General features: G+C 32.6%; 1 protein-coding gene across 1 annotated transcript in view; it reads right to left on the reverse strand.

Moving 5' to 3' along the window:
• LRRIQ1 (leucine rich repeats and IQ motif containing 1) overlaps positions 1-12,833 on the reverse strand; it is a 199,301-nt gene that overhangs the window by 10,629 nt on the left and 175,839 nt on the right. Inside the window, exons 23-24 of the mRNA XM_021687506.2 lie at positions 3,007-3,139; positions 548-608 (exon numbers count right to left, since the gene is read on the reverse strand). Of these exons, the coding sequence (XP_021543181.2) occupies positions 548-608; positions 3,007-3,139 (194 nt within the window). The remainder of the gene's footprint in view (positions 1-547; positions 609-3,006; positions 3,140-12,833) is intronic.

Consider the following 12,833-nt stretch of genomic DNA (forward strand, 5'->3'; position numbering starts at 1 on the left):
GTACAATTGACTTTAGCAGTGCACATATAGTTATACTATCTAGAGTCTTACACTCTGGTCACCATGTTTAGAACTTGGTTGTTCCTAAAGCTTCAATAATTTACACTTCATTACTTAGAGGTTGAGTTCACAATTACTTGTTAATTTTTATCTGCTTTGATTTTCTAACTTGTGAGAGTATATTTCCCTCAGTATCCTACTCTTTTAAAATATTCATGTAAATAAGTTCATTATGCAATTCCTGTTCAGAGTCATGTTATTTTAAAATGGTAGCATGTTAATATTTTTAAATCTACCATATAGAATCAATATTTTAAAGTAATATCAGATTTTTGTTTTGTAATATCAGATTTTAAAGTTATATTGCAAGTCAAGAAAACATGTTGTTATAACAGGTTATTATTTTAATATATAGTATTTTGAGATTACCCCAAATAGAGTTGTGACATTCTCATAATTTACACTAATTATGGTCATATTTTAAAGTGCCATTTACTGAGGACCAGCGTGTGCAACATTTTTCTGTAACTTTAAACACATTTCTTACCACAAGCTGAACTCTTCCACCATTAAGTACATCTGGATCTAACTCAGGCAAGAAGTGATTGCTGCATAGTGACAAAAACAAAAATTATATTATTATATAAATGTAGAGGAAGAATATGAAAGAAATGCCCAGTGAAAAGTTTGGGAAAAATTAGTAATCTACAAAATGGAAATAATAGTTTTATTAAATTAGAGTATAGGCAAAGATATATACAAATTTACATATTTTCATAGTCATTTGAAAATTCACTTCAACATAAAATTTAAATTTCTAAATAACACTTTAATGCCACTCTTCTTTGCCAAACAGAAATACATATAGAGAGCAAAAATTTGAAAGTACCAATGATAGTTAATAAATTGTAGATCATATAAATATTTTATTTACATTTACTTATACATCTTACTTGTCTTATGAGAAAATCAAAGCTTCCTATTTTTAAAACACCTATAGTGTGTTAAAGCATTATACTAATGCTCACCATTAATTTCTGTTTAAAACTAGAACATTGACATTTGGCTTTTTAAGAATTTCTGTTCTTGAAAATATTTTTTCTTAAAATATCACTACTTATTCCTTTATATATTTTCAAAAGATAAAGTGCATGAACAATTGCCTGTTGTGTCTTATGCTTAAATATAACTTATTTAGGAGTAAGGGATATTATTAAAGGTTTAAGTATATCTAAAATGCATCCTGAAACAATTTGCTTATATTTTTCACATTATCTATCCTAATGCTTTTTTTAAATCTCCGAACAAGACCTCTTATATCTGCTTAAAATAGATGGTAAACTATCGGTTATATCATATTTGTTTATAGTTCTAAGAATGTCATCTTATGAATTACACTAAATTGATTCATACCAACATAAAAGAAATTGTGCTTGTATTAATTAGAGCACTTAGTAAAATAAAAAAATTCCCAAACGCTGATTGCTTTATTCCTACTTTCTTTGCTCACAATGAAATATGACCAAATAATCCAGATTATAAAATGCTGTTTTAATTTCTCTTTCATTCTTCACTTCCTTTTCCATATTTTAAAAGAAATTACATGGATAGAATTGACCAATATGAAAGTTCAGTTTATATATATTATAAAAAAGAGATTTCATTTTTTACATATTTTAACCTGCTTCTAAATTAAGTTTTAACCCTCATAATTGTAGGATTTTATTTGTTAGTCATTTAAATATTTATTACATTATATCATATGTATTGGAGGTTATATTTTATAGAATGCCTGGAAACAGTTCCAAAGCATCATCTACATTTAGATTCAATATTTATTTATATATTTAGTAAGTGTTTATAATAGCACTTCTTTATTATTTTATTATTTTTATTTTTTATTATTTTGTGGATATATGTAGCTAAAATGAAAGTCCTAAAAATTTATGTCAAAAATATTATTATTTCTGGACTTTTATTTCCCTAAAACTTTGGTTCAGTGGTTATGGATATATATATGCTTTATACCACATTGCTGCGGGCTGAATTTTGTTTCATCAGAATTGATATGTTGAAGTCCTAACTCTCAATACCTCATAATATGATGTATTTGGAGATAGAGCCTTAAAAGAGGTAATTGAAGTAAAATAAGGTCATATGGGTAGGCTCTAATCCAATATAACAGTGTCCTTATAAGAACAGGAGATTAAAACACAGACAACAGAGATGGAAGGATGATTGTGTGAGGGCACAGTGAGAAGGTGGCCCTCTGCAAACATGAAGATAGACCTCCAAAAAACCAAACTTGCTAACTCCTTAATCTTGAACTTGTAGCCTCCAGAACTGTGAGAAAATACATCGCTGCGGTTTCAGCCACACAATCTATGGTATTTTGTTATGGTGGTAGAAAACTAATACATACATTAATGTAACAAAAATTAACTGATTACCTATTATATTCAAGTTTCCTTGTTTGTTACTAAGGGATATAAACATCTGATATCCTCAACCTTGTGAGCTTACTTCTATCTTGTGAGATAGATAGATGATATTAACATCTCACTATAAAGGAGAAGAAACTGAAGCATGGAGACATCATTGGAAATTAGTTACACGTCTGGGAAAGCGGCAGCACAGTGTTGAATTATAATTTTAACCGCCATACGTAAATGATAGAAATGACACAAAATAAAATATAACCTCTAATACATATGATATTTATAAACAGTTAATGGACACCATGCATTTTACTTTATAAAGTAGAATCATTTGTGTGGTTCATCTGTTGGTTTTAAGCATTACAGAAACAGAGTTCTCAAACATTTTAAGGTGAAAAATATAAAGAGTGATTAAATCTATTCTATAGAAGAGGCCTTTTATAAACTGGCAATGGGTGTATTGGCCTTTGACTATAAAGTCATGTTTGTTTTAGCACAATTAACCTAGGTTTCACTTTTCAAGATGTGTTTACAATACAAAAATCTAATTTAAAGGAAATGACCTCACCATTTTATATTTCTGGAATTAGTTGTTTCATGAATCCCAACCTGTGTGTGAAGCCATTGGTATGTGTATTCTTTACTCCTTTCTAATTTTTCATTTGCCTTGGTATCCTTGTAGGTAAGTTCTTCTTCCTTACCTGGGGAAAAAAATGGAAGTTTTATTTGTTATTTAAAGAGATTAAAATTTGGCCAAGTAGTTGTCTAGGCAAACAATTTTATCAAAAGAAAGAAAAAAAAGACTAATTCATGGGAGCTTAATCATTTGTAAGAAAAATGTCAGTCACTTACAGATTAAGTAATCTTCCTGCTTGAGTTTCAAACTCACCTATTTTGAAAAATAAAATGTTTCGATGCAGCCAACATCTTATAGGACTTGCTTTTTTTAGTTTTTAAATTAAAAATTCAAAGAATTATTTTTGGTAGATAATGGAATTCTAGTATAAAAAGAATATCTGTCCACTATGATGTCTTTTCAGGCTTATTTTAAAGTCTAATTGTTCTTACACTAACCTTATACATACGTAGAATTCATAAATTATGTTGAGGGTATTTGAAACAGAGTTTTAATTTTGTATATAAAACTAAGCTTGGTTTGTGTAAGCTAATACAATATTTTAAACTAGGAATATAATTATATAAGGTTTAGGGAACCTGTTCTTATGCCAGAGTAGCTATTTCAAAAAAGGAGGTGAGGAAGCATAATATAAATGAATATGGGAAATATGCAAGGGGAGAAATTATACAAGGTAAGAATACAAGGTAACAAATACAAAGAAAGAGTAAAGAAAAACAAAAAAATTAAAAATCCAACCCTTATATTTAAATGTAAAATTTATACATTTGTGTTTTTTTTTAAATCTATAGATGTTACTACTATGACAGTGCCATGCATTTCAGAATTACACCAAAGACCTGCTGTTTTAGAGCCTTCCTCCATGGACTAGATCTTTTTTGGAGCCATTATCATGTTTAGGGACTTACTAGCTTTGTAGGATTGGCTGACAGTACACCAGAGAAAGGTACCTCTTGAAAACTAACTCATGGTAATCAAACTAACAAGAATCCTATAATTTAAAACCTAATATTTTATATGTTGATTTATTAATTCTTTCACTATAGATCTTTGTACACAGAAAAGTCACCATATATTTGCAAGTTGTTTGGAAAACAAATGAAGCATGGTGCTTCGAATGCTTGGTGCAGTTGCCATACCCAGTCATACCTATACATAAAAGGTTAGCATTTGTCATTCTGAATATGTTGGGAGCGATACATCTACCACGTCTCTTTTCCTGAAAAGTTGCTGCTGAAATTAGTAAAATGACTCTAGTTCAAAGAGATATTGTAGCCAGTTCTTAAAAAAACTAAAAATCAGCATGTTTATTTCTCTAGACTCCATATTACCTAGCAAAGTTAACTTGCTGTTACTTCTCATGCCACCTTATGTTTCTAAAATGGCCACATCTTTTGCATCCATATTTGCTATATTGGAGGAACAATTACTTCACATGCAAGGGCTGACCATTGAATCCATGAGCAGACACCATTCTGGTAAGTGGCCATATAGGTTATACAGAAACTATAAGAGGGACTCAAACAAAGGGAACATTTGGCGTTGCCACGTCCAGTTACTGCACAGCATTAAGTCTTTTCTCTAGCAGAGTCCCAGCCTTTTATCCACCTTTCTTGGCTGACAAGACCAGATGTTGGACCCATAATTGCAGTGATAGAAAAAAGTGAGGACTCAGTGACCACTGATAATCAACTGAGCCCATAGCTAAAAACTTACCTACTCTTGATATGTAAAGAACCCTTTCGTAACAATTATACTTTTAGCTAAAAATAAAAATTATCTGTCTTTCTGTTTTTTAAAATAATGACAAATACTTGCAATAATCACTTTTTACAGTACTCATTTTGGAAAGTTTTCCTCAACTCTACAATAACACTCCATAAACCTTAAGTGGTTTTACATCAGAGTTCAGCTAAGGTTCTAAACAACAATCCCTGAGTAAAGATGAGAGATTTCACTGTAAAGGTCCAGTTCATATTAACCATTTTAATCCTAAGGCATAGACTGGTAGACTGGCGTGTGCTCAGTGTAATAAACAGAACAAGCATATTGGTGAAGTTGGCTGGATGTACCTGAAGATACTGTAATTTATATGCTGAAAAAATTGATTCTGTTTTGGCTAAAGCATTTCAGGATTATTCCTGTCATTGAGAAGAGGAAAATTAGATTAACTCTTTTAAACTTGTAGAAGTTCTGTTTTTAGCATCTCACACCGGAAGAATAATGGTGATTTGGATTACTTAATGGATGCTTGTCATTAGTCAGGATGTCCAGTAAAATCTTTCCATTGTAGAAGAGGCACCATTCTACCTGCAGAACTCAAACTGCTTTACTTCCTGTCCTTTACTACTTTTCTGGGTCTTGCTTCATGAATTTCTGGAATCATAACCTAAGAAAAAAAGGTCTTTCCTTTGATTCCTACTGTCCCCTAGTAACTGCTGGCTACATATGCTCCTTTTCTTCAAAACACAAATTTGAGTAATTTTATTTAAACAAATTGTTAAATTTTTTTATTATAAAAGGAATACATTCTTATTATAGACAATTTAGAAAAGTAGAGAAAAGTAAAGAGTCAAAAAGAAAAAAAAAAAGGAAAGAAAATCCACAAAAATCCCACTATCCAAAAATAACCCCTGGATAATATTTTTTAAGGCATTTCCTTGTAGTTCTTTTTTTAATAGATTTTTTTTTGTTTTTGTTTACATAAAATTGTATGTATTCTATACATCCTACTTTTCTGTTAGTACTATAACAAATGTATTCTATGTAATGGAAATCTCATCCTAAACATAATATTAGTTGTTATACACTATGATATACCAACTTGTTACGTGATAGGTTTCTAATTATCTATTTAATTGATCTGTTTTTCAGGTGGAATTAAAGATAACATCTATAAAACTTTAAATATTTTGAGAAACGATATAATCTATATTGTCAAATAGTTGTAAAAGCTTTCACCAATTTACCATAGACTATTGGAGATTACTCATTTCACTGAGTCCTTGGTCAACACTGGGATATTAAATATTTTTAAGTTCTTGATAATATGACAAAAATGTTGTCTAATGTGGACTTAATTTATACATTTTTACTGCTAGTGAGATTGAATGTTATTCCACAATTACTTATTAATTTTAAACCGAACAGTGTAAAATACTTTCTTGTTTTCCCCAGTTCTGCTGGATCCTAATATTTCTCTTTCTGTTTTTAATTGACCATTCATAATCCTTTATCTATTATCACTGGTGCAAATATTTTCTCTTGCCTATTGTTTGATTTTAGTTTCTATTGTACTTTCAAAAGGAGCAACTTTCTTTCTAGGCATACAAATTTATTGCTAAATATCTTCTAAACTACAAGTCATTTTCCCCTCATAATTTATAGGTTCTTATCTCTCAATTCAATAAACTCATGTAAAATAAGATATAAGTTTTCAGGGACAAATCCTATACTCTTTGAATACTTTCCCTTTCACACTAAAAGATATTGGTTAACAAAATTCTTTTAAGAGAAGTCTACTCCTTGTTTCTACTTCTTCACTTTCCATTCCCACCTTAATTTATTGCAATTGAAATTGTCCTTACTGAGCACTGTCTTAATCTAACAAACACATTTATTTCATCTTAATTGACCTCTCTGCTGAATTCAACTACACGGGTCATTTCTTTTGTCTTAAAACTCTCTTTTCTGCAGGACATTGAAACACCAGACTTCCAGTGCTCCCTTTCATGCTTCTTTATAGATTCCTTTAGATGTGTTCCTCATTCTACAAGTATCTAGGACCCCCACCCCACCCCACTCTTTGCCTGGCACTGCACTGACTTCTGATGATAGTCAACCAGATAGACATTGCGTATTACTTCATGGGGCTGGCAGCTAAGTATTGCCAGCTTCTATTTTATTCCTGTTCTCATATACAGCTGAACTTCAGAATCACAGCTTGTTTTTACCATCATCATCCTACTAAATCTGTTTTGCCTCCTGAATTCCCAAGTCATCCAGACCAGGTATTCTGGAGTCAGCCTTGGCTGCTCATGCCTTACAGTACCAACATCTAATCAGAAACTAGATCTAGTCTACCTGCTCGGTATGTCACTAATAACTGGCTCCTCCTTTCTATCCCCACTACCCATTTTACTTCAGGCTCCATTTTGAAAGAAGTGAGCAGCCTTGTATATGGTGACGTAAGTGCAAAGGTACCTTTCTGACCTATCACAGTAGAAGAGGCACCCTTTCTCCTAAGCACAGTGCTTCAACTCTGCTCTGGATCCCAACCTTTTCATAAAATCTAGGATCTCTTATTTATCAGTATTTTCTTTTCTTCCATATTTCCAGTATCTGTCAAAAATGGCTTTTACCTTCCCCTCTAGCTACTCTTCTCTCTCCTTCCCTAATCAGATAAACTTGAAATGGTAGACAAAGACCAGTCTCTGTTGACTTATTACAATTCATGCTTCAGCTCACTGCAAGATGCCTTCTTCTTCATTGGAACTGTTCACATCAAAATGACTAATACTGCTAAATCCTTAGGACTTTTTGAAGTTACTATCTTACTGACTCCTCTATAATATTATTATACATTGTTGTCCGGTCCTTCCTTCTTAAAAGTCTTATTTCCTTTGGATTTTGTTTCATTACACCTTCTTGTTTTTTCTCTGACCTTTTGTCTAAACCCCAGTCTCCTGCAAGGGCTCCTCTTCCCTTGTCATCCCTTCTGATCTCAGGATTCTTTTTTGGGGTTCGAACCTGGCCCCATTTACTCTTAGGCTATACTTTTCCTGTATGAGGATATTCATCCAACTTCTTCAATCACCTTTATTATTTCCTTCTGAAACATGTATTCATCCAAAGCTTCGACACTTAGACATCCTACAGATAATATATACTGAGTATGTAAAAAAGCTGAACTCATGTATTTTCCTACCTTTTACAAGGTCCCATAATGTTACCACCATTGTCAATATATAAGTCAGAAACCAGAGTCTTGTACTGAACCAGTGTTCATCCTCACCCTACAACTGCATATTTTACCTCCTAAATTCTTTTCAATCTCAAATTTCCTGGATTTCGGTTGCCACTATTTTATGTTAGGCTATCATCATTTCTTCTGAATTACTATAAGAGCCCTCTCACTGTTTTTTTGTTTTTTGTTTTTGTTTTTTTGTTTTGCTTTGCTATGCTTTGGTCTTGCTTCCATGTACACATCTCCATACTGCAAATGGCCTAGCTAAAATACAAATCTAATTACACTGCTTCATAGGTTAAACTCCTGGTTCCCCATTGCCTTTGGATAATGTTCAATTTTTTTCTTTTTTTCTTTTTTTTTTTTTTTTGCATGGCATATAAGCCATGCATATACATTTAGACACATCTGTTAGGTTCTTGCCTCAGTCACTCAGATATGTTAGAATTACTCAAAATGCTCTCTTTTGCCTATAGGCCTATGCTTCAGATTGCCCACTTTGCCAATGGTATTTTTTGCTTCATGTCTTCATGACAGGACAGTTCTTTGGAGTAAGTCCTTGATCTTCCAACACTGCATTTATTACTCAAATTAAGTTGGAGATGCCCTCTAAAGGTTCCTATAGAGACTCCATGATAGCATTTATTACATCATATTTTATTTTCCTATTCATGTGTCAGTTTTGCCTACTATAAATAAGCTCTTTAAGGGGTACACAGTAGGATAGTGCTCAAAAATATTTGTGAAATAATGGAATAATTGTCATAGTTGATTAATGGTCTGTCAGTGCCCTGACAAAAGTAGAGCTAGAATTTAGATTTTTAGCATGTAGACAAACCATTTGGTGCATTGCAGAGGGTAATGCATTCCCATACATAATTAACTTAATCATTATAATAGAAACTTTAGCTCTGAAAGTCATAACTAGTTTGAGATAAAAATTGACAATGAAGGATGGCAAATTAAAAAAAAAAAAAACTACTACATCATATAAGGCTACTTTATAAAATGTCCACAGTGTACACAGTCCTAGAGGAAAGCAGTTCAGCTTTAAGAAGTTCACTGAAAGAAATGAAGTCTCTTTTGGAATTAATGGAAATATTATTCTTTTCTTCATGAAAAACAAAATAAGTGTTCATTAAACCCATATGCTTCAAATAAATGTTTTCCAAATTACCAGTATAGCATAAATATCCTACACATAGAGGGAGATTAAGATTCAATTATCATTTGGGAAACACACAAAAAGCTAATTATTTATATTTTAAATATATATGGCAACCCTCCCATGACTATTTTCCTTTCCTCTAATGGTCTTTCTTAGTAATATAATAAAAATGTATTCTTGGTTTCATGGATAGAGATGAGTTCATCTCCTTACCAAAAGCTTTTGGAGGACATAGTTGCACGATGAGCAAAATGGAAATGTTTTTGGTAACTTTGATAAATGGCTGATTCTATGTATCTCATGCTGGAAACACTAAAAATAGGTTTCCATTTTAAAGTATAAGTGGTCTGTACATGTTTATTAAAAGAAGTTATTGCATCATACCTCACAAATAAATCACAAATAAAATTGGAGTTTGGCATAAATGTTACACTAACAGAATTTTAAATTCATTAACATCTGTATAAATACTTGTTGATAGGGTGTTTATGGCTTCTTCCTTAACCAATCCAATCTGTTGCTGGAAAGTTGACAGCATTGGCATGAAACCAGTAACTCTCTGAGATCCATTTGTGTGTGACAAGCAACATTCCTATTCTTTTAAAATATATTTAAATATGTAATTGATCACTAAGGAAAGTGACTTCATGAATAAAGAAGAGGATTGTTGTTGCAAAACTTTAAAAACAGAAATTTTGGGAATAGAGCCAACGCTGTATGTAAGGGTCAAAGGCTAACAGCAGCACTAATCACTCCTTTACATATTTCACTATGTTTTATGGTAGGGAGGCTAAAAAAAAAAGTATTAGAATGAAAAATACTTGCTAGTTTCTGATATTTAAATTAATTCTCAAAATTTGTCTGTTTGGGGGTTGGGTGATACATAAAGTATACGAATGACCTTTAGGAAAGTAAAGGAGAAGTTAGTTACTAAATTGTCTTCTAAAATCTATAGATTTTGCAGATACAATTTTCAATATTATAGAGTTGCTATATTTAAGTGAATCCCTCTGGAATAACAGAACCATTCTTTCACAAGGTCTATGTAGTTGTGCATATTAACCAATTATAACAAGTCTTCTGTATTCAACTTATGTATGATTCTACTTGAAAGGATATGTTTTGCCATTTGTATTGGTCAGTTGAATTTAAACTCTTCACTATCTTTATAGTAAAGCACCAAATACTACATAAAGAGTCGTTCTTTAGTTTCTTCTGTGAGAGCCACATAAGTCAAGAAAATTGCAGGTTGTTAAAGTCATGTAGTCATATGTATAGTCATATTAATGTATAATGTGTCTCCATATTTGCTGTTAACCAGAGCCAGGACAAGGGTAAGTCAAGTGGGGCAAATGAAGTATTTTACCTTAGGCACAAAATTTAAGGAGGTAACAAAAATTTCAGGAATCAAGGTAAATAATATTTTAATGTAATATTTTAAAGTAAAAACTAATGCAAAAATCCTAAACAAAATGTAAATGTGTTAAATGACAGGATCAGTAACAGTGCTATGCCAAGCTGTTTGGGAACCTGAGATAAAAGGAAAAATAAGTAATACTGATCCTTCACTGTCATGGCATTGGCAGATTTACCCATTTCTAAGTTACAGTAAGTGTTAACAGGATATTACTTTTAGAACTACCCAGTAGTCATTGTCTAAGATTGCATTTTACATTTCCAATGAATCTGGCACACCACTTAATTTTTCAGTAGAAAAGGCTCTGGAATTTTGACATAATGAGAAATTAATTCTAGGATAAATTAATTCAGTCTATATTGAAGAGTCTACACTTTAGTCATTTATCTGCCTCGCATCTATCTTGCACGTAATAAGTTGTTTTTTTTTCACTTACTGTGTAATGTTGGGCAAATTACCTACCTTCTCTCTGCCTCAGTTTTTTCTCCTAAAATGTATATGATAATATAAAGTAATAGAACATGTATAATGCCTAACATATATTAAGGATTTAATAACTCTAGCCATTTTGCTATTTTTTAAGTTAAATGAATTCTATTATGCATAGCCTTAATGCTGTCTCAGTTGCCATTGGCCAAGACTTAGCTATCCTGGAGGTGAGACTATCTGTAAGAGTCTCTAAATCCAGGCCAAGATCAAGGTTCCAGGGGGTCACTGGAAGGATCCCAGGACTAACCACAAAACTAGACAGAACAATTTTCTGGGGGGATTCCAGGAAGTCCTTGTTCAAAGAATTCCAAATCTATAACAGGTATTTTTTTTAAATGTATTTTATTTCATAATATATGAGGATTTTAGTGTGTCTTTAATAAAGAAAAGTTAATTTCCAAAAGATAACAAGGATACACAGTCCTAATTGATTTCAAGTTATTTCAAATAATTTTTAGCAATTGCTCAGTAATAACCATGAAGGAGTTTCCATTGACATGATTCTCTCCTGTTTCACTCTCTCAATTTAATTACTCTTGGAAAATATTCCCATATCCAACCTAGACTCCCTCAGGGAGTGTTAATACAGTAGGTCATCCAAACTAGGGCCCCACCCAATAGAATAATGGAGAGGCAGATGATGTAAGTAGGTTGGCTTTCAAAATAACATGGTCATAGTGGCCATATAAATATTACTGCCACCTGTTTTTTGTTTGTTTGTTTTTGTATAGTTGGACTTCAGGTTCTTGACATATATAAAAGCTTCTGCTCTTGGTAAAAAGACATCACTAATTCTACTCATTTATGTATATTTATTAATCATGGGCCAAATATATGGTTGATTTCCTTTACTAGTTTTATTTCAAAAGAAGTCAGTAAGTGGTATTATATTGATACACTGATGATAGAGGCGTGATGGATCCAATTAAACATTTTTTTATTTTTATTTTTATTTTTTATTTTTTTAAAGATTTTATTTATTTATTTGAGACAGAGAGAATGAGATACAGAGAGCATGAGAGGGAGGAGGGTCAGAGGGAGAAGCAGACTCCCTGCCGAGCAGGGAGCCCGATGCGGGACTCGATCCAGGGACTCCAGGATCATGACCTGAGCCGAAGGCAGTCGCTTAACCAACTGAGCCACCCAGGCGCCCTTAAACATTTTTTTTTAAAGATTTTATTTATTTTTTAGAGAGCAAGCGAGAGAGAAACAGCATGAGAGGGGAGAGGGTCAAAGGGAGAAGCAGGCTCCCCGCTGAGCCAGGAGCCCGATGTGGGACTCGATCCCAGGACCCTGGGATCATGACCTGAGCCGAAGGCAGACGCTTAACCATCTGAGCCACCCAGGCGCCCCCAATTAAACATTTTTGTATCATTGTAATCATTGTTTTTTTATAGCTACAAAACAGAAATACTTATCATACATATGGTTTATACATTCATAATGCATTTCTCATTGACTATTAATTTCTGCCTCTGATGATTTCTCTACCTGTCAAATAAGAATACAGATATGCTTCTGTTACAGACAGAGCTAACATCACATATTGAATATATATTAAAATACTGCTTGCACTATACAAAACTAGTAAATATAAGTAAAAATTGTCTTTCACAATTGTTTTTTAGAGAAAGAGAGAGAGAGAGGGTGGGGCGGGGCAGAGGGAGAGAGAGAGAAAATCTTAAGCAGGCTCCACACCAGCATGGAGCCCAACTCCA

The sequence above is a fragment of the Neomonachus schauinslandi genome, chromosome 5 (assembly GCF_002201575.2).
Source record: "Neomonachus schauinslandi chromosome 5, ASM220157v2, whole genome shotgun sequence".
Classification (NCBI taxonomy): domain Eukaryota; kingdom Metazoa; phylum Chordata; class Mammalia; order Carnivora; family Phocidae; genus Neomonachus; species Neomonachus schauinslandi.